This window comes from Mustela putorius, unplaced genomic scaffold, assembly GCF_011764305.1.
Source record: "Mustela putorius furo isolate JIRA1106 unplaced genomic scaffold, ASM1176430v1.1 tig00003962_pilon_pilon_pilon, whole genome shotgun sequence".
NCBI classification, from domain to species: domain Eukaryota; kingdom Metazoa; phylum Chordata; class Mammalia; order Carnivora; family Mustelidae; genus Mustela; species Mustela putorius.
Window position 1 is genome coordinate 1,782,110 of NW_025422106.1, and position 21,791 is coordinate 1,803,900.

At 57.6% G+C, this 21,791-nt stretch overlaps 1 protein-coding gene across 23 annotated transcripts in view; it reads left to right on the top strand.

Moving 5' to 3' along the window:
* Nucleotides 1–21,791, top strand: part of SRCIN1 (SRC kinase signaling inhibitor 1) — a 68,507-nt gene that overhangs the window by 42,882 nt on the left and 3,834 nt on the right. For 13 of the 23 annotated variants that reach the window (XM_045070051.1, XM_045070049.1, XM_045070050.1 and 10 more), the window contains 15 exons: nucleotides 156–248; nucleotides 500–543; nucleotides 862–1,049; nucleotides 2,189–2,364; nucleotides 7,414–7,544; nucleotides 7,705–7,852; nucleotides 8,189–8,435; nucleotides 8,881–9,115; nucleotides 10,437–10,553; nucleotides 10,948–11,102; nucleotides 11,358–11,510; nucleotides 12,087–12,209; nucleotides 14,522–15,106; nucleotides 16,013–16,159; nucleotides 21,529–21,603. In XM_045070051.1, coding sequence (XP_044925986.1) covers nucleotides 156–248; nucleotides 500–543; nucleotides 862–1,049; nucleotides 2,189–2,364; nucleotides 7,414–7,544; nucleotides 7,705–7,852; nucleotides 8,189–8,435; nucleotides 8,881–9,115; nucleotides 10,437–10,553; nucleotides 10,948–11,102; nucleotides 11,358–11,510; nucleotides 12,087–12,209; nucleotides 14,522–15,106; nucleotides 16,013–16,159; nucleotides 21,529–21,603 — 2,617 coding nt within the window. Of the gene's footprint in view, nucleotides 1–155; nucleotides 249–499; nucleotides 544–861; nucleotides 1,050–2,188; nucleotides 2,365–7,413; nucleotides 7,545–7,704; nucleotides 7,853–8,188; nucleotides 8,436–8,880; nucleotides 9,116–10,436; nucleotides 10,554–10,947; nucleotides 11,103–11,357; nucleotides 11,511–12,086; nucleotides 13,499–14,521; nucleotides 15,107–16,012; nucleotides 16,160–21,528; nucleotides 21,604–21,791 lie in introns of those variants that run through there. The other 10 variants (XM_013062639.2, XM_045070057.1, XM_013062640.2 and 7 more) reach the window with 8 other exon arrangements.

The window sequence follows — 21,791 nt, forward strand, 5'->3', positions numbered from 1 at the left end:
GAACCTTTGGCATTGGGGCCCTTTGAATTGTCTGTGTGCTGGTGGCTGGGGAGGGAATAGTATTTCCTCTGATTATCAATCTCAAGAATGAGGGGCTGGGCAAGAGGGACCCCAAGCCCAGAGAAGGGGTTGCTCAAAGCCACCATCCTCCCCAGGGAGCGCATGGAGGCCATGGAGAAGCAGATTGCCAGTCTCACAGGCCTGGTACAGAGTGCCCTACTACGAGGCTCGGAGCCTGAGACCCCTAGGTAAGGTTCTTCTTTCAGCACCATTGCCAGGGCTTATGGCTGGGGCAAGAGGAAGGGAAAGTAGGCAGCAGCAGCGCTGAGCCCAGCTCTGCCAATGTCTCAGTGTGTGACTCTGGGTGAGCCCTTTTCCTTCTCTGGGACTCCATCCTGACATCAGGGGACTGGAGGAGATTACATTAAAGTCTCACTCAGCTTTGACGGTTTGGGGTCAGCCTGGACCCTCTGATGGCCATCTTTTCCCTGTGCCACAGCGAGAAGATTGAAGGCTCCAATGGAGCAGGCACCCCCTCAGCACGTGAGTGGCCCCTTGACCCTCCCCCACAGGTACTTGCCCTCTCTGAGCCTCAGATTCCTAATCCACAAAGTGGGAATTAAACCATCAGCTACATCCCTGGGCTTCAGTGGATCAATGAGCAGTGACCTTAGCCCAAGATGGCTTTGTCCTGGTGCTTTGCTCCCCACAGAAGGGCTGACCCACGAGCTGGGTCAGGGAGTCAGAGCCACGTGCTTCTCTGGCTACTGTGAGGATCACGGGTGGGAGGGACCTTGTCCTGGCCCCTTGCAGGCTCAAGGTTTGTTGCCTTTCTCCCATCCTCGTGGTCCCTGTCTGCAGCCTGCGGGTCCGGCAGCCGGAGCAGCGGGGCCACCCCAGTGTCCGGCGCTCCCCCGCCCTCAGCAGGCAGCACTCCTGCGGGGCAGCCCACGGCCATCAGCCGTTTGCAGATGCAACTGCACTTGCGTGGCCTGCAGAACAGCACCAGTGATCTGCGCAGCCAACTTCAGCAATTGCGAAAGCTCCAGGTACTGGCGCCTTGCCCCGTGCCCCATCCCTTCAAGCCCCTCCCCGATAGACCCCACCCACTCGTGCCGAACCCCCTCCCCACAAGTCTCGTCCCATCCCCTACGCCCTCATCGGAATCCCTTGCGGTTCCCAAGGCCCTCTGCGAACCCTTTCTCCCATTACCCTGCCTTGAGCTCCTGCTTGCTCGCTGAATCACCGCTCGCCCTTGTTCCCCTCACTGCTCTCACTTTCCCCTTCCCTGAATAATCACGTTCTCCTGGAGCCCCAGTCCACCCCACTGTGCCCCCTCCACCTGTCGGTTTCCCTCAGGGCAATCCCAATTCCTTTCTGCCCAGCATTCTTTCTCCCCTCCCCTCTCGGGCGGAAGCCCTCCGCGTAGATCCTCTCCGCTACCCCTACCCCAGTCCGCACAGTCTTCCCCGCTCTGCCCCGCCTGGCAGATGGTCCCACCAGTCAGGAGCCTGGCATCGCTGTGCCCGCTCCTCGAGTGGGCCTTGGGGCCCGTCAGGTGAGACTAATGAGCAGAGACAGGCTGGAGAGGGGGCAGAGAGTTGCCATCTGGGCAGCGGATAAGATCTCACCCACCCCCGTCATTGCCCCAACTCGACCTTAGAACTGGGTTCGAGCGTTAAGTTAATCTTGCGCCAGCCACGGAAGCTCTATCAAATCCCAGAGCTCGAGTCTTTGATGAAGCCACAGCCATGCAGCCGCACGGTCATCACGGCCCTACATACGGCTACCTCCTGCCCCCAAACATGCCCACCCGGTTCTCCTGCCTCTGTATTTCCCCAGCCCGCAACCTTATCCTCCGCCCCTTTCCATCACAGCCCTTCGCTGCTGCTCACGGCCACAGCCACGCAGCCGCACGTTCTGCATGCCCCAGTGTAGCTAGCACTTCTCCCTCCACTGTCCCCGTGCCGCTCTCCTGCCTCTATTCTTCCCCAGAATTTAACCCTGGGCCTCTGCTTCCCCCGTCCCGCCCTTTCACTGCTGCTCACGGCCGCAGCGCAGCGGCCGCTTTTTCTGTGGAGCCCGCCCAGCGTCGGGCTCTCCTCTGCCCGCCTCCCCCCAGCTCTTCCCCTGCTGAGCACCTCCATCCCCGCCCACCCCTGTCCATGGGTCCCTCTGCGTCCCGCAGCTACAAAACCTGGAGTCGCTGCGCGCGCTGCTGAAGGGCACGGAGGCGGAGCTGAGCATGCGCGTGTCGGAGGCAGCGCGGCGGCAGGAGGACCCGCTGCAGCGGCAGCGCACCCTGGTGGAGGAGGAGCGGCTGCGCTATCTCAACGACGAGGAGCTCATTACCCAGCAGCTCAAGTGAGGCTTGGGGAGGGGGGAGGGCTGGGGGTGCGGCCTGGGCGGCAACCTGGTTTCCCTGGGAGGCGCAGCTCCCTTCCTTCTGAATCACAGGTCTGCTCTGAAGCCTGATTTCCTTCTCCTCTGTGGCTTGATTTCTCTGTGACCCACAAACCTTTGACCATCTGGCACAATTCCTGATTTCTTCGCTTTCTTTCTTTCTTTTTCTTTTTTTTTTTTTTTTTTCTGGCTCGATGCCCTGCTTTTGCTATGTTTTTGCTTCCTCACGGTCCACAGTCTGGCTTCTTCCTGACCTGAAACCTTACTTTCATGTGGCAGCTGCAGGATTCCACCCTGTCCTCTGTCTGCTTTCCTTCTGCCCTATGACCTGTACAGAGTGACCCTTGGGTAGCCGCGACTGCCACCACTCCAGTTCCCTGATCTCTGAGACCAGGCATTACCAAGGGAAACCTTCCTTCCGTCCTGGTGCTGCTGAAACAAGGCTCTTGCTTTTTCAGAGAGAGTGAGGAATGGAGAACACCAGCTCCCAAATGCTTAGACTTGGAAGGGTTAACAGGAGACAGTCCTCTGATCCAAATTTAGCAAATGGCTGTCTGGCCAAGATCCCATTGTCTGGCACTGTGGAAGGGAGAAGCTGCCTTTTGCTGTCCATCCACTGAGTGAGCTCCCCCCGCCCCACAGCAGCCTTCTCTTGTCAGTCACTGGGATCTACTCCTTTCTCTGGCCTCCCTCTTGGTGGCCCAGGGCACAAAGGGACCCGAGGTCTAGCTCCAGCATCCAGAGATCATGTGATCTGGGCAGTTTTTGCCCTCCTCTGCATTTCAGCTCCCTTATCTGTACCCAGTATTGAGATTTTTGCGGTTCTTTCCAGGGAAAGAACTTGCTTGGGTTCTACTGGCCAGTGACTTGGGGAGCCAGGAGAGGCTTCTCGGAGAAGCCCAGCTTGCAAGGGGCTCCTAGAGAAGGGTCCCTACTTCTCAGTCTTGAGCCCACACAGCCTGTGTACTTCGAGATTCCCATGACCCCTTGTGGCTGAGATGAAGTAAGGGCCAATCTCATTTGGAAATAAGCTGGTGGCAGCCATACCATCATTTCAGGTGTGAAAGCTTAGTGACAACCTCAGTCAGATCTCCAAGTAGACTGGCAGCTCTCACCCTCCACCCCACCCAGAGAATTCCATTTACCCAACTTTTCTGTCCTCTCCTTGCCTATCCTTTTCACTCGGCACAGAGGAGCTGGGTTGAGATTTTTAAAGGGAACTTTACTGAGACATTAAAGGAAAATAAAAGAAAATATAAAAGTACAGAGGCAGAAGAGATAAAAGGACAGATTTAAGCTTCTGTCATTGGAGCCTCTGGTCCTCTGCCTCTTGGGGGCCTCAGTTCTCTGGGAGCACATAGACTCCCTACCCTCTGTCCTGTTATCAAACCCCTTGCTCAAGCTGCTCACTTGAGAGAGAGCTTGGGGGCCAATCCATTGCTTCGGGTAGGATTCTCCGTGAACTTTGAAGGGGGTTCTTGCCTTTTGGGGAGGGTCATCAGCCCTGAGGTGGCATCCGCCCTGGCCCTGCCAGCTCCCATAGCATCCCTGGACGCTAGGTTGACCAGAAGACCCATCCTTACCCTTACTCTAGCTGTAGCGCCTATAGGGTTGTGCTTACTCTGCTTTGCACCGTTCCTTCTTCTTGCCCTGGCATCTTGCTGGAAGGTAGGGCCAATTCCATGCTTCATTCAATGTGGCTCTCTAACCTGTTTTTGTAGCCAAGCACTTGAGCTCTGTCTAGACATTACCCTGAGGGGGTACCCTCTGCTGACTTGAGACCTTCTGGCCTCTGGTGCCTAACCTGGACTAAGCCAGCATGGGCTTTGTCGGCCCGCTAACTGCACAGCTACACAGGGCCCCACACTCCTCATGGCCCCCTCCTCTGCTGTTGTCATCTTGAAATTCTTAATAACTTTTTAACTAGGGGCAAAATTCATTTTTTATTGAGGCCCAGGAATTATAGAGCTGGCTCTGTCCTGACCCGGAGCTCTCCACCCCTCCAGGACTGAACCTGGGTCAGGGAAAGCCCAGCCACTTTCTTCTAATGGTGTCTAAACTTAGACCAGTCTGGGGCTCATTTGCAGAACTTGTCCAAATCAGCCCTCCCAAAACTTTGGCAGGTTTCATGATCAGAAAATCGAAGTGCTAATTGAGCTGGAGGAGGACCTCGCAACTTCTGCCCGGGAGTTGCAGTGTTGTATCCTCCTGATAGCTTACCTGAGTCCTCCTTTAAATGAGGGTCTCTTCCCCCACAGAGTGATGTTAGGGAGTGACTATTTTACAAAACCGGCACACCCTGAGCCAGCCCGTCCCACACACACAGCAGGGAAGATCAGTGGTTCTTTCCTGCCTGGTGGAGCAGGGACAGGGATGGCATGATCCAATGGCATAAGTCAACATGAGTAAGATTCTGCTTTGCCACAAAATAGTTGTATAACCTTCAACAACCCACTTCATCTCCCTGAGTCTTTTTTTTTTTTTTTAATACAAAAGATAATTGTGTTAGGGTAACTGCTATAACAAATTCTATAATGGTTCAAAAGTAATGGACACATCTTTTTTTTCTCATAGACCAGTACTGGGTGGGTTAATGGAATGACCCTCCTCCATGGAGTCCTTCAGGGACCCAGAGGTTTGACCATCTTCAATATGGGCCTTCCGAGATCATTCACAGGGTCATTGCCTTTCACCCCATAGGAAGGGGAAAGGAGCATGGAGGAGCTTCTGTGGGAAGCCTTTATGGGATAGCCTGGAGGCAGCATGTCCCCCTTCAACTCCCATCTCATTGGCTGGACCTGAGCCGTAGCCTTTTCTAAGCGCAAGGGAGGCTGGGAAATGTAGTCTGGTGTTTGAGCTCCTGTCTGTGTGTAAACCGGAGGTAATAATGGCTTCCATGCCCAGGATTTTTGGTGAGGATTAAATAAGGTAATGAAGGTGGAGGGCTGCCCGTGGCACCTGGCATACAGTAAGCGCTCAGCACAAGAGAGTGCTTCAGCTGGCAGTGCTGAGTCACAGGATCTTGTCCTTGCTCCAATGTGGTCTGTCTTTTCATCCACTAGTTGGATGAAGATGTATAGGCATGCTGATAAGATTTGCTAGTGACACAGCGCTTTGAGGGGGAGCAAATCTGTTGGGTGGTAGAACTATGATTCAAAAGTTCCCACCTGGGTTGTTGAGCTGAACTCCAGCAGATGGGATGTGACAAGGGTGTGTGTAAAGTCTTGCATGTGGGTCAGAAATGTCAGTGACTCCCATCACAGAACTGATATGACCTACCTGGGCAGCAGTTCCTTCTTTCACTTACCCATTCATTCCAGAATTATTTACCAGACATTTACTCTGCTCCAGGCACCAGGCCAGGGGCTGGCGCTTGGAGACGAATCCAGAAGACACGGTCCCTGCCTGCCAGGAGCTACACAGCCCAGCTTGCAAGAGCTCTGAGGGTTTGTGAGGCAGGAAGCAGACCCCTAACCTCAAGTGTAGGAAATGGGGGAGCAGTTCCCATTGAGACCGGAGGGAAGAGTGGGTCTTAGTCACACATGTGCAGGTATGTGTGCCTGTGTGTGAGTGTGAATGTGTGAACGGAGTGTTCTAGGCAGAGGAAATGGCATTATAAAGTCCCAGAGAGAGCAGCACATACAAGGACCTTGGAGAAGTTGTGGACGGTTCTAAATAGAAGCAAGCTGGATGAGGACAGGGGATGTGGCTGGAGGAAAATTAAGAGAAGCCCCCAGGGACTGGCCCTTTGCCACCCTTTTCCCATCTTCATTGGCTCATTTATTTAATTTTTAAAGATTTTATTTATTTATTTGTGTGCGTGTGAGAGAGAGCGAGCATGAGCAGGGGCAGAAGGAGAGGGAGAAGCAGGCTCCCTGCTGAGTAGGGAGCCTGATGCCTGGGACCATGACCTGAGCCAAAGGCAGACGCTTAACTTTTTAACCACCTGAGCCATCCAGGTGCCCCAGCATTAGCTCATTTAATCTTCACAATGGCCCCTAGTGGTGATAACTCTTCCACTTCCATTTTTTGCACAAGGAGGTTGCAGTCCGGACACAGTATGTAAATTGTCCAAGATCTCTCTTCTGGGAGAGGCAGAGCTGATATTGGAATTTGGATCTGTCTAACTGGAGAGCCTACTTTTCACCTATTTCCCTCATGCCCTTCTTTGCTTGGAGTTTAGCCTCAGGATGAGGGGATCCATGTAGGGTTCAACAATGGGGAATGACTTGGTGTGACTTACATTTTAGAAAGATGTGGAGTTTAAAACGGCACAAGCTCAGCTAAACCCTCTGACAGTTGAAAGCAGTTTTGTCCTCAAGGAAAGAAGCTGACTGTCTGAATATTTGAGAAAAGGTAGCCTGACACGGCTATGCCCCGCTTCAAGAGGAGAGCTCACAGCACGTGCAGGTGCCTGCAGTTCTCAGAAAGGCCGCTAGGGTCGCTGCTGCTTCCTTGGCAGAATGAGAACCAGAGGATTCAAGTTATTGGGAGAGAAATTTGGGTTGATGTTGCTAAAGACCAGAACTTGGACGATGCTGGGGGTGGGTGGGGGGTAAGGGAAGCAGGGATGGGAGGTGTACCCAGGACACCTATTTGGGAACTCATCTGAAGTCTCATCTCTGGGGTTTGGCATTTCTTTTCTTTTTTTTTTTTTTTTTTAAGATTTATTTTTTATTTATTTGACAGAGAGAGAGATCACAAGTAGGCAGAGAGGCAGGCAGAGAGATAGAGAGAGGCAGAAGCAGGCTCCCTGCCGAGCAGAAAGCCCGATGCGGGGCTCGATCCCAGGACCCTGAGATCATGACCCCAGTGGAAGGCAGAGGCCCAACCCACTGAGCCACCCAGGCACCCCTAGGGGTTTGGCATTTCTGATTTCATTTAGGCATGTAGCCTGGTGGATGGCTTTGAATTTTGATCTGACTTGTGGCCTGCTTTCTTGCCATTTGGTCAATTTCAGGGTGCTGGGCTGGGGCCAGAGGGGCTCAGAGGATCTCTCTCTGGTTGCAGTGACCTGGAGAAATCGGTGGAGAAGATCCAGCGGGATGTATCCCACAACCACCGGCTGGTGCCAGGCCCAGAGCTGGAGGAGAAGGCACTGGTGCTGAAGCAGCTCGGGGAGACGCTGACCGAGCTCAAGGGTGAGCCCAGAGGCGAGGACATGAGAGTGTGGCATGTGGTCCCAGGCAGGAGTCCCTGCTGCCACCCCACCCCCACTCCCAGGCCCTGCCCTCCCTGCGGCCCCTCCTCCCTGTCCTTGGAGCTGCTCTCTCCCCAGCTCACTCTTTCTGGCCCCCCCAGCTCACTTCCCAGGCCTGCAGAGCAAGATGCGGGTGGTACTGCGTGTGGAGGTGGAGGCCGTGAAGTTCCTGAAGGAGGAGCCACAGCGCCTGGATGGGCTCCTCAAGCGCTGTCGTGGGGTCACGGACATGCTGGCCCAGATCCGCAGGTCTTTCCCTTTCTGACCTATCTCCGACTTTCCATTTCCCTGGAGGTCACATACCCGGGCACAGTTCGCTAGATCAGCCCAACCCCTTACCCTGACTCCTCTAGAGGTCACTGACATAACCAATGGATCTGTACCTCCACTCTGACCTGTGACCCTGGCATGGTGTAGGCTCAGCTCTCTCTTATGCTGGATGTGCTCAATCCTCCCCAGGTCCCTCCATCAGGCCTGTGAGATCCCAGGGCCCTCCTCACACCCTGCCTCCCCCAGGCCAGGCTTCCCTTGCATGGGGCCACTAGCCACGGGCCTCACAGCGACTCCCAACTCTCCCTACCCCAGGCAAGTGGACGAGGGTGTGTGGCCACCCCCCAACAGTCTCCTGAATCAGTCTCCCAAGAAGGTGACTGCTGAGACGGACTTCAACAAGAGCTTGGACTTCGAAATGCCACCCCCCAGTCCTCCACTGAACCTCCACGAGCTGAGTGGGCCAGCCGAGGGAGCCCCTCCTACGCCCAAGGGGGGCAACCCCACCAAAGGCCTGGATGCTGCTGGCAAGAGAAGTGTGGACAAGGCCGTGTCTGTTGAGGTGTGAGGGCCGGGACCGGGGTGGGGTGCATGAGCTCGGCCCACATATTCTTCCCGCCGCGCAAGACGGAGGTGCCAACAAGTGGGTACTCTTTCCTGGGGGAGGAGGAAGTCTGAGAGACACACTGATGATGGCATGAGTTCTGCCAGACAGAAGAACATTTTATAAAATGATAACAATCAAGGCAGTGTGGTGTAGGTCTAAGAATAGACTATGTGGTCAATGAAACAGAATAGAATGTTCCAAAACAGGGCTAAGTATTATCAAGAGAGTAGTATATAATGGTGGTGGCATTCCGGACTGACAGGGAAAGCATAGGATGCTCAAGAAGTCTGAGGGTCCCCTGGGGGCTGGACCAGACTTCCTTCTCCCTTCCTGGCATGTGTGGCTGGGGGAAGGGGCTGGAGCCCCTGCTTCAGGGCTGACTCCTGCTCCTCCTCTCCAGGCTGCCGAGCGGGACTGGGAGGAGAAGCGGGCCGCTCTGACCCAGTACAGCGCCAAGGACATCAACCGGCTGCTGGAGGAGACCCAGGCAGAGCTGCTGAAGGCCATCCCTGACCTGGACTGTGCGAGCAAGGCCCACCCAGGCCTGGCCCCCACCCCTGACCACAAGCCCCCCAAGGCCCCCCACGGCCAAAAGGCAGCCCCTCGGACGGAGCCCAGTGGAAGGAGGGGCTCAGGTATGGGGGTGGGTAGGGGACTGGTGAAGAGCCCAGGGGAGGGGAGCCCCATCTTCAGGAACTCTCAGGTTGTTGGGGGAGGCACCCAGGTGTGAGAATCTCTGGAGTCAGACGACCAGAGAGGGGAGGTGCTGGGACCTCAGCCCTCTGACCCTTAGCTGCTGTAGGGAGACCCAGAGGACAGGGCGGAGCTGGACTCCATCTGGGGATCTTCCCACCAACCACCCTGACTGTGGCTGAGAGGCCCACACAGGGAGGAGGAGCGAGTCCGGGCCTAGAGCCACCGCCTGCACGTTGTGACCAAGCGTGTTCTCTGACCCAAGCGGCCCGGAGACCAGAGTGGTGCTGGTCCTCGTGGACGTGGATTTTGTGCCCCGCCCCCCGCAACCCCAAGCTGCGAGCACACAGGGGAGGCAGAAATCTGACCAGAAATAACAGTCATCATTCCTTTATTTATGTATTCCTGTTCTCTGTATTTGTCAAGCACCTACTGGGTGCTGGGTGCTGGCGATAAAGAGAAAAGACACTGCCTGTTTTCAAGGAGATTAAAATTTAGAAGGGGTGCACTACTAGCATTTTTGCTTATCAAGCATGTATTATGTGACAGGAACCATCCCAGATGCTTTCTTTCTTTTTTAAAATTTATTTATTTATTTATTTGACAGACAGACATCACAAGCAGGTGGAGAGGCAGGCAGAGGAGGGGTGGAGCAAGCTCCCCGCCGAGCAGAGAGCCCGATGTGGGGCTCGATCCCAGGACCCTGAGATCATGACCTGAGCTGAAGGCAGAGGCTTTAACCCACTGAGCCACGCAGGCGCCCCCAGATGCTTTCTATATAATAATCCTGATACTTCTGCTGCAGCCCCAGGGGCGGCTACAGTAATTATTCCCATTTCACAGATGAGGACACTTAAGGCTCAGTGTAGTCAAGGAATCTGTCCCGGGCCCCGCTCAGCGTGTGAACCAGACACAGGATGCGGTGCTAACTGCAGGAGTGGGGCATAGCCCTACAGGATGACCCGGGAGGGCAGGGAGGGCTTCCCACTGCACGGCACTTCCCCTGGGCATCTTGAAAACAAGTAGGCCTTTCCCTGGCCAGTGAGAGAAGGCATTTCAGGGAGAGGGAAGGGGGTGCAAATGCCTGGAGGGGTGAGTCCATGTTGCTGAACGGGGTTCCGGCCAGGAAGGAGCAAGCAGAGACTGAAAGGTTGGCAGTCGTGGAAGGTATTGGGCCAAGGAGCATGGACATGGTTTGAGGTCATGGGGAGCCATGGAGGCTCTAAGGCAGAGGAGTGTGGGGTTTGAGTGACTTTTCTGTAGGTTGCCCTGGAAACTGCACCCCCCCAAGGAAACAGGGGCAGGAAGAGCCTGGTTGGGTGGTGTCCGACTGTCACAAGTGTAACCCCCCATCTCTTGCTGGAGAAGAGAGGAAGACAGGTGCGGAGCCGCAGCTGAAAGGCAGGGGAGAAAGGGATGTATTCGGGCACGCTTCTCAAACGTGGATGTGTGCGTGAAATCACCAGAGATCCGTCAGAATGTGGATTCTGGTTCTGCAGCTTGGGGAGGCCTGAGCTTCTGCATTTCTAACAAGCTCTCGGGTGCTGCTGGGGCTGCTGGTCAGCTCATCCGTGGCCCGGTAGACCGCACTTTGAGTACACTAAAAGGGGTGCCCGGCCTGTGGGGAGGTGAGAGAGAAGGAGGAGGGGCCTGTGTCTTCTTCCTGAGCCTTCCCCTCCCCTCCTGCCTGGAGGAGGAAGCAGGGATCCCCCCCTGGGTGCCCGGACTCCAAGATTAAAGGTCCCCTGATGCCCAGCTCCTTGGCTGCCCACAGATGAGCTGACAGTGCCTCGGTACCGCACGGAGAAGCCCTCCAAGTCGCCCCCACCGCCCCCGCCCCGCCGGAGCTTCCCTTCCTCCCACGGCCTCACCACCACCCGCACGGGAGAGGTGGTGGTCACCAGCAAGAAGGACTCAGCCTTCATCAAGGTACCAACCTCACCGGGAGCTGTGGGATACCCGCGGTGACCTGTGAAGATCCTCTGGGACGGAAGGAAAGAAGGGGGCTGGCGGCCAAGGGCGACTCTGCCTCTGGCTTGGGCTTTGCCCTGGAAAGGGGGCCGCCTGGCAGGGCCGATGAGGAGCTGGGGCAGGAAGTGGTCTGGCCCTGATGGGGCCTAGGAGGTGAGCTGGTGCTGGAGGGGGGCAGAGCCTTGCCTTGATGGGAAGGACTGGGTCTTGCAGAAGGCGGAGTCTGAGGAGCTGGAGGTGCAGAAGCCCCAGGTGAAGCTGCGCCGAACCGTGTCCGAGGTGGCCCGCCCCGCCTCCACGCCGCCCATCATAGCCTCTGCCATCAAAGATGAGGATGATGAGGACCGCATCATCGCGGAGCTAGAGGTGGGTCAGGGGCTTGCCTGGTCCCCCAGTCCTCAGTCAGGCCTGTCCCTTTCTCCACTAAGCTGACCCCAGGGAGGGAGGGGGAGGGGGTGACTGGGCTCCTGGGCTCCTGCTGAGGGCTGGCCTGTAGGGGAACCTGTCCTTGCCTCGATTTCTCTGCCACTGTAAAATGGGGGGAGGGGGTCTAAAGTCCCTCTCTGCAGGGTTGAGTGCTTTTTTATTGCAGTCTCTGAGACCCCCACAACAGCCCTGAGACCTCCTAGGCTCTGGCACACCCATCCCTGAATGTTCTGAGAACAGAGTGCTTTAACACCCTGATCCCCAAGTACTTTGAGCCCCCCGCCCCGTGCTGTAAGTCACCCATACTCAAGAGTTTTCAGCCCCCTCCCCAGGGGGCTGGAGACCCTGACCACCTAGGCTTCCGGAGGAGGAGACAAGATGGAGGGGAGAGTGGCCAGTGAGCACGGTGAGGGGCCAAGGAGTAAGGCTGCGGTCCCTCCCTGCGGGCCATAGGCCAGCAGCCCTGTCCTCCCTGTGCCGCCTTCTCCAAACCTGCCCCCACCTTCTGCTCCCCAGGTGTTTGAGAGAAGCTCAGTGTCTTCCCTCCCCCCCACGCCCCGCCGCCAGCCGATCCCCACCTTGCTGGCACCCCAGGACCTGGGGCCCCCTGGGGGCTCAGCCCAGGGCCCCACATGGAAGGTAACGGGCTGCCCCCCACCTCTCACGGCTCTCTTCTGCCTGTGCCTCCACACCTTCCTCTCCTCACCTCTCACGCTAACCTGCTAACACGCCAGTCACCTCCCTGAGTCCCGCCACCACCACAGCCTCCCCTGCCTGGACTCACCCCTCCCCAGCTCCAAGGACAGATGCAGAACTTTCCTGCCCCCTCCACAGCTCTAGCAGTCTGATACTTGGCAGCAACTACCCTCCCCCCACACCTGCCCCGGCTGCATTTTTCTTACAGGCTCCATTCTGAGTTGGGTATTTTGTTCCAAGCTGCAGCCAGAGTTTACGTCTGACCCAGAGCCTAGGTTTTGTCTTGGTCCAAAATTGGAGCTTGGATCCTGCTCGCTACATGATTTAGGTCCAACTCAAAATCTGACTTCGTCCTGAGCCCTTGTCTAGTCCCTGCTCTCCCCAATGCCCTCCTCCACCACCAGGGCCTGGTGGGGCTCTAAGACTAGAATGTATGCCTTGCGCTGGGGGCCAGGACACCCCAAAGTCTCATTTACAGCCCTCTTCTCTCCCATGGCCCCAGTGGTCAGGGAACTTGGAGTAGAAGAAAGTCATGCCCTTCCTTGGCTGCTGGTTCTTTCTTTCAGTGTTGGGAAGTTCTTCCTTCTCTCTAACTTCAGTCCTTGCTGCTGTCCTGCTGCACTTATTTTCTCCTTATCTTTTCTTGGGAATGTTGGATTGGACCTGCTGTCTGCACCCTGAGGGGACTGCACTCAGGGAGGGGGATCTGGGGGTGGTGGTCTGGAAATCTCTCCCTCTTCCCAGGCAGTTTGGGGCAGGAGAGCCTCTGCTCTGAGGAGGGCAGCCTCCCCCATACATATGCTCACCACCTTGGCTGGTTCTCTTTAGCCCACCATGAGCTCTGTGCTGGCCGCCACCTCATTTCTGGTCTGGCTTGAGGCTTGTGGTGCTTTGACTCCTTGGCTGGGGGAGCAGATAGGTGGACAACACCGTCTGCTGGGCGAAGGATGGGCATAGAGCAGTCCAAGGAGCCGTCTGGGGATAAGCGGTGCACAAGGGGTGCCCCCTGGACTGGCCGTGCCCTTGGCAATTTGGCCCACTGCACCGAGCCCCTGCCGCTGTCTGGCCTTTGGGAGCCAGCCAGTCTTGAGGGGGTCCAGTGGGCAGAGCCCCTCTGCCGGCCTTTCGGGTCAGCTTACCCTCTACATCCTGAGATGCCATCGGGCCATGGAGCCGGGCAGGCGTGGGTCGCCTCTCTGCTTTCCCAGTCTGCACCCTCCACCTCCATCCAGGTAAGCAGGTGTCAGGGCTGGGTGGGGACCCTTGGGAGGGGGGGGCTGGAGGTCCTGCTGCCCCCCCCCACAATATCCCCTCATGGCTCTTTTAGTGGAAAGAGGGCTTGGAGTCAGACTGCCTGGGTTCAAATCCTAGCTCTGTCACTAGCTAGTTGTGGGTAAGTGACCTTGGGAGAATCACGTGACGCCCACCCTTGATTTCCTCATCTGTCAAGTGGGGACTACAGGAGCGCTTGCCGTGTCGTGGGTTATAGTAAGGACTCAAGATGAAGACAGATATGATGGTGCCTGGCACAGGGCTTTGCTGGTCTGAATGAGACCAGAATTCACTCAAGTTGGGGGGTAGTGAGTGGCCCCCCACCTCCCCAAAGCCGGAGCAGGGGTTGCTCACACAGAAGCAGTCCTCTAGCTTTGCACAGTGTGTGTGCAGCCGAGGGACATGAGCCCTGCCCCTTGTGGCTGTGAAGTCCTTGGGAAAGCTCCAGAAGTAGGGGCTGAGGGGCCTGGATCTCTCTGGCCTGAGAAGAGCACAACAGCCCCAGCCTCTGAGGCCAGAGACTGCTCAGGTCCATTTGACAAAAAGAGCTAATATCGGTCGCGTGCTCACAATGGGCGGGGCGCTGTTCTAAGCCCAGGAACACGTGAGCGCACTGAATTCTCCACCATCTCCATGCTATTGTGACCTCCTTGCACAGGTGGCCACACTCCTGGCAGTGCCCGTGGGCCTGCTCCCAGAGTTTAACACAAGCAGTGAGAGGCAGACCGGTGTCTGTGCTTCTGGGGAAAACAGCGTCTCTGCCAGAAAGTGGGGGCCCGGTGTGGGGGGTAGGAAGAGCCCTGAGTTCTAGCCCCAGCTTTGTCTCTGATTTGCTGAGTAAACTCAGTCACCGCCCTCCCCTGCCTCGGTTTCTCCATTGGTGCAGGAAGGGGCTGGGCTCACCCGCGTCTAACTTCCCATCTCCGCTCAGGGCATTCGGTCTGCAGGAATCAGACTCTCCCTCATCTCTCTTCTCCCCGCAGGCTGCCCCAAGCCCCAGGGCCTTTTGTGTCCCCCGGATCATCTTGACAGAGTGTACCCCCAACCCTCCCTCCCCACCAGAGGCCAGGCCTGAGGAAGTTGGTCCCAGGACAACTCCCACCCCGCGCCCCCGGACCCTGGCTGGCAGTGGGAGAGGCTGCGATGGTGCCCGGGCCCTGCCAGAGGTTGTGGCCAAGGCTTCCCAGCCCAGGAGCCCCTTGGCACCTGAGAAGGAAGGGACAGCTCTGAAGAGATGGGGGATAGAGAGCTGCAGCCCAGTGGAAGGAGGAGCTGAGGCCCCCTGCCCTTGGGGACCAGCCCTTGACGGGACTCAGGAGCTCTCTATTGCTGACACCCAGCCTGAGAAGACCCCCGAGGACACCAGACAGGATGCCCAAGCCGGCAGTGGGGAGCCCAGGGGCCAGCCTGCTGCAGGTCTAGGCTGCACAGTGAGAGGCGCCCCCACCCAGCGGATGGACAGCCTGGAGGAGACTCTCCGGGAGCTAGAAGCCGCCCTGAGCCAGATGGGCACTGCCCTTGCCGTGGGGCCCCCGAGCAGCGCCCGATCCCTGCCACCCGGTCCCCAGGTGGCTGCCTCCTCCCTTAGCCTCTCCTCCTGCCTTCATGCTCTGATCTCTTGGTCCTCAGAGCTGGAGGGAGTGGGGGGCTGCAGGAGCATCACGCCAGCCTCCTCCTCCCACTGGCCTTTTCTCAGTTCCCGCCAGCCTCCTGGGAGCCCTGCGCCGGGTGGGGTTTGCAGGCAGAGCCCCCGGGAGGCTGGGAAGCCGGCCTACCCAGGGATCGGCCCAAGCAACCCTGGCAGGGACCAGGTCCTCTCCCCTCTGCTCTGTATCTATAAACCAACAAATAAAGTTCTCTCCTCCTTTTCCATCCCCGCGTTCCCTTCCCCCTCTCCTGTCTGACTCTCTGTGCCTCTGTGGTTTCTCTGTCTGCGCCTCTGAACCCCCAGCGTCGTCCTGGGTAGGGTGGTACCTGGGATGGTTCAGAGGAGCTGGACTTGTCCATCTCTAGGGAGACTTCCCCCCACACCCTCCCTTTCAGAGGAAGGTATGGGTCCCACTCCGTCTGCCATCACAGAGATCCCCCCTGCAAATCTCAGGCTTGCTCTTGGACACCCAGAAAAGGGTCCCTTGCCAGGAGGAGGGGTGATGGCAGTGACTTTCACTTCAGAAGTGGCTCCCTCAGGAGGGTGCCTGCTGCCCTGGGCGGCTCAAGGAAACCCAAGCTCTGGCTGGGGAGCTGCTGGGAACATGGCTGGGGAGCCCCTGCCCCCTCTTCTGCAGGGAGGCCTGAACCCTGGCCTTGGGGAGTGGACCTGCGTCCTGGGCAAGGATATGGAGGCAGGGAGGTCTGAGGGTCTCCAGGTCTCAAAGGACCCACCCAGGCGGTTCAAGCCCCAGATACCCCAACCCAGGGCCTAGAATTTTTGTGTGATCCCACGTCCAACCCCCACCCTGTTCCTTTTCCTGCAGAGCGGTGGTGGCAGCGTGCCGCCCATGAAGGTGGTGACTCCGGGGGCCTCTCGGCTGAAAGCAGTGCAGGGCCAGGCGGGCAGCCCCGACAAGGGCAAGCATGGCAAGCAGAGGGCAGAGTACATGAGGATCCAGGCTCAGCAGCAGGTAGGCGTGGCCCCGTGGGGGCGGGGCTTGGCTCCTCCTGGCCCCTCCCCTTCCTCTGCGGGAACGTGTGCTCGGGCTGTGTGGGCTGCGTGCCCGGCGTCTCCTTGTTGGCACTCCTGTGGCCACCCCCATGCCAGCCGCCCAGAGACCTCCTTCCTCCCGGGACGGCCCCACTGGTCCCCTGAGCCACTTTTCCCTCCTCCTGCTAACCCTTAGCACCCTGCATCTCATTTAGAATATATATTTTCAATCAGGCCACTCCCCTTTCTGGAGACCCTCACCTGGTGGAGAAGACCCTCTCCACAACAGCTCCTGGAGGAGGGGGAGCCAGCAGACTCATCCCACCCTGGCCGGGGGTGTGGGAGGGGGCTTCGATGTCCCTTTGTCTTACTGCCTCTGCTCTGCTTCCTTCCACTGCTCTCAGCTCCCAGACACGGGGTGGAAGGGGGACTTGGGGGAGGCGAGAGACCCCACTATCATCAGCCTTCCCTCTTGGCTCTCAGGCTATCTCCCACCTGAGGGAGAAACCAGTTTTGCATCTGCTTTTCAGTGTTTGGGCTTTGGTCGCTTCCACTGTTCTCAATGGGGAGAGGGAGAAGTACCATGGACCCCTCAGTGGGGAGGCAGGGGTGCTGTGCCCTCTGTCAGATGTAGTCAGCCAGCTTGGGGCCAGTGTAGAATGGACAACCCCACCCTTGAGTGTTTCTGTCCTGTGATCCACTATGTGGCCTGGTCAGAAAGTCCGGGGTGGTCCCTGGGCCTAGATACCAAGAGAGAACGTATGTGCACTCATTTGGTTCAGTAAGTGTTTCTTAGCAGCTCCTATGTGCCAGGCCTGTCATGGGTGCTGGGGTGGGAGTGGGTACCATGAAATGTCCAGATGCTGTGACCTGAAGAAGGTTCTAGGCTCCAAGGCAGGAAATTAGTGATCGCAAGTCAGGCTCCTTTCTTTACAGATGAGGGGACAGCTCCGAGAAGGAAAGGGGCTTCCCGAGGGCACACAGCAAGGTGGCATCAGAACCAGGACAGGACTGGGGAATCACAAAGCACTTCCCACCCCATGGCCCTGTGACAGCCCTGGGCTGCTGGTTCCCTGGAGGGACCAGTGGAGATGGGCCATCCTGGCCCCACCCACCCCTGACCAGCTCTCCTCCCCAGCTCCCTGCTGGCCCACCAATTTCCTCATGGGTCCCCAGACACACCGCGCAAATCGCACCCTCAGCTCCTCATCCTGCCTGCACAGTGCCTGAGTTCCCCTCGTCCTGTGTCCATCCTTCGTGTCCAGAACAGCAGCTGCTGCGCGTGGGGTGCTCCCTGAGCCAGACACATACATCCTCTCGTTCCCGGTTCACCACATCGCTCTGAGGAAGGTCCTTCTGATCCCCACGCAGTAGAGGGGGAAACTGAGGCTTTACCTATGGTCATGCAGCATGGATTGGTGTCCAGACTACCTGATCCCCCCTCAACACACACACACCTTGCCTTCAGCCTCCTCAGCTGTATCTGCTCTGCCATCTCTCCCCCCGACTCCCCAGCCTGGGGCACCCAGAGCCTCTCTCCGGCTCTTCTGTTACCTCTGTGGCCTCCATGCCCTCCCCTCCATTCAGTCCCCAGCCCACTCGGCCTTCCCTCCTCCCTCCCGGTATCGGGCTAGCCCTCCTCCCCATCCCCCCCCCCCGCAGCCGCCCTCCCACACACACTTGCACACACACATGCTCACAGGGGTGCTGTGTAGGCCCTCCATTCCTCTCCTCCGTGGCCAGCCCTCACCCTGACCTCCCCTGACTCCTTGCTGGGTGTCTGTCCTTTGCACGCCTCCTCACCTCGCTGGGCCCTGCGCCCTCCTGGGCCTCTTTGCTTTTCATACCACACACTCCTCTCCTGGGGCACCAGGTGCCATCTGTCCCTGCCCGGGGCTCTGTTCTGAACGCAAGCCTGCCCCTGAGAAAATGTCACCCACCCCTACCCGGGGCACCCTCCCACACTGGGGAACCTCCCTCACCACCTACTGTAGGTAATCAGCTGTCTCCCCGCCAGGGCCACAGGCCTGTCCTTGCCTCCCGATTTTCCTTTCGGTTAGCCCTTCATTACCAAGCACCTTCTCCCTAACAAAGTAATAGATGTTCTCCATGGACATTTCTTTTTTTTTTTTTTTTAAAGATTTTATTTATTTATTTGACAGACAAAGATCACAAGTAGGCAGAGAGGCAGTAAAGAGAGGTGGGGGAAGCAGGCTCCCCGCTGAGCAGAGAGCCTGATGCACAGAGCCCCAGGATCATGACCTGAGCCGAAGGCAGAGGCTTTAACCCACTGAGCCACCCAGGCGCCCCCCCATGGACATTTCTTAAAGAAGCCGGGATAAAAATCATCCTATGGCTCATTACCTAAATGCATGTCCTTCTAGGGTCTCCCTGTCACTTCTGTCACCTCTAACGTATTTTCCCAGAAATGCGGGCTGGGGACAGGTGTTTGTTAATCACAGATTTTGATGATGTCATAACCCCAACTTCGAACCCAGGCCCGCTGCTCCCTGCCAGCTGAGAAAATCAGAAGTCCTTCCCCTGCTGCCCAGGGCACTTCTGTGACCATCCTGGGTTCCTTCATCCTGGTTCTCCTGGTGCCCCACACTCTCAGTTTGCTCCAGCCACTCTGGGTCACCTGGCCCTCTGTCCTCCGGGCCTGGACCGCACTCCCATTAGCTCAGGCTGGAACTTGGTCAAAGTCCTCTGCCTTCTGCTGGCTCTTCCTTCATCTATAAAACGGAGACAAAAGCGCAGCAGCAGGTTTCTGAGATCACATCATACCAGGTGTGGGAAGGAACTGGGAAAGCCCCCAAGGGCCTTATGAAGGACAGTCCCCGTCATTGTCCGTTTGTACACTTGTCAGAGCCGAGGGCTGGGCAGAGGCCGTTCTCTCACCACGGAGTTCTAACACTTGGGGCTCAGAGCTGCCTTTGACCAGGACGAGGGGAAGGAGAATAAAAGTGCCAGGACCAGAGACACCAAAATAGGAGCGGAGAGGGGAGGGAGGGAGGGTTCCGAGATGCGGCTGCAGCAGTGCTGTATACTACAGAGACATCAGGGGAAACCATTGAGAAAGCCCATGGAGGTCATACTTGAGATCCACAGGAAGGATGGTGGCCAGGTTCCCAGGGGGGCCAGCATCCGGGCCTGCAGATGGGAAACCATGGATCCCTCCTCTTCTACTGTGGCTAGCAAATCTATTGCACCCCTGGGGCATTTCCTAAGAGGGTCCTGCTGACCGGTCATCCTACCCGCCCCCCTGCATGGCTGCCTTCATTCCCCTGGGGGGTCACAGGCCCACAGACCCGGTCACAAGCAGGAGAACCTTTCCCAGAAATTCCTAACACCTTCCCTGTCTTCCCATTGCCGTTCCTGAATCAGTTACTAGCAAGGAGAACAGAATTGCTCGAATTGGGTGAATTGCTCGGGACCTATCCCCCTTGGGCTGGGGAAAGGCCAACCTCTCCTGATAGACCAGGGCTTAATTCAGGCAGGATTTCGTCTGGAAGGAGGGCTTGCGGGCAGCGGAGGAAGCGGCACTGGGAAGGGCCTGGAATGGGCGCCAGCAAGGTCTGCCTCACACAAGGTGACCTGTCCCTGTGCGAAGATCTGTGTCACAGTGTGGAAGGACGCCGAGCCCCTACCAGACGCTGACCTGCAGGAAGGGTAGGGGTGCGGGGCTCAGCCGGCTAGGTCCCGCTAATCTTCCCAGTCTCCCCTGGCTGGAAGTTGCAGGTGACAGCGTCCTGCTTCTCCAGATGTAGTTGGGAGTGACGGGACAGGGCTGGTGGGGTGAGGTGAAGTGACAGCAGCACGGGGCACGACGGGCATGTGTTCCTTCCACTCCCGGAGGGGTGCCTTACGTGTCACCGTGGCCAGTCTCCCGGGAGGGAAGGCAGCTGAGAGAGCAAACAGGTGCTCGCAGAGCAGCCCCAAGCCGTCCGCGTCTCCGTGAAGGAGCAGGGGTGCGTGTCCGCGCAGGCCACTAACCACTGCCGCGGCTCCTGTGGAAAGGCCTTGCGCCGGCTGGGGGAGAAAGCAGCCATCGCCTGGGTGAGGACGTGTCACCCGAGCGAATGCAGGAGTCAGGTGGCGGCACAGGGCTGGAAGGCAGGCGTTCCAAAGACCAAAGCTCAGAATAGACCAGGCCTCTTGACAAAAGCTAAAAGGGAGGAAGAGAAAAAGCTTTTAACTAGAGAGATGGGTCAAGAACAAAGAGGACGGCCAGGAGGGAATCAGCAGCCGGCGTGGCTTGGGACGCTGTGAGATGTGAGGAGACAAGCAGGGGCCTCCCCGCCTGCCTTTGGGTTCAAGAACTCTGAATGGGAAAGGCTGGGAGAGGAGGGGCAGGCCCGGAGCCCAGGGCTAGTGACCGGGAGTGGGAGTAAGAAGGCATGAGGCTGTCCCTGGGTCCTAGTACTGGGACCCCCCGAGACCAGGAGACAGGCCTGGCACAGGCCCCTTGGGCAAAGGACCCAGTGAATCCTAGGATCTTGTGCGTGTGGCCCTGGAGCCTCTGTGAGTATAAATGAACAGCTACAGGAAAGGGAAAGGGTTACAAGACCCAAATGCGGAAATTCTTGCCTTAATTTTCATAAAGGGAAAAGCTAGACTGCGCTGAAGGCGTGAGGAGCGCAACCCAGATGAATTACTGTCTGCGTGGAAGACGGCATGGGAGCCATCAACAGCAAGGGCGAGTTCATGGTCAGCCGGTCAGGCTGCCTGAGGTCTCCTTGTTGTTACCCTTGCTGGCTGCTGGAGGAGGCACCGTGTGCCTTCCCCACTGTGATAGAGCCCACCCAGCAGCGGGGGGCTCACTGGGTGGTGGGATGTGGGGCTACCCTGCCCAGACCGAAGCTACTGTGGGAGGTGGCCGGATGGGCGGCAGCGCAGTTTCCAGCCCTCCCCCTTCCTTCCTTTCTGTTTTTTTTATCAAGACCCATCCGTTGGTTATCCCACTAGTAGCTATGCAAGGTGGGGAGGGGAGGAGGAGGGACAGCGAATAGTAAACCCCATCTGTGTAGCCCCATCCCAGTGACACTCAAAGTGAAGTGTGCAGCAGGGTCACCTAGGGTGCCTGCCCGAAATGCAGATTCCGGAGCCTGAGCCAGAGAGAGATTCGGAAGCAGGGCCCTGGAATCTGCATTTGTTATATGCCCTCCTCCCAAGGTGATGCAGGTGGCTCTGGACCCATGGAGACATCCAGAACCCATCTAGCCACACAGAGCGTCAGCCAGGGTGGGAGGAGGCGAGGCTTAATGTCTAACTAGCAGAGCTGCCGGGAGAGGGCGGGGCGCATCATGGAGTGACCTCCCTCATTACCCACCATTACCCACAACCCACAAGGAGCAGCTGGAAGCTGGGAGAACCCTTGTAGGGGATGCAGTCGGGCTTCCTGCCTTGGGCCAGAGGCTGAATGCAGTGAGTGCCTTTTCCTCCAGCTTGGGGGTGGAATGGGGTTGGGGGGGGGGGTTCTTTAGAGAAGTGCTCCCCTGGGAGCGTCAACTTGCCCCACATTGTCCCCATAAGACCTCCTGCTTAGGATCAGCCTCCTGTAGAGGTCAGAAGAGGCCCTGGCTGGGCTTCTGGCCAGTTGAGACTAAGAGCCC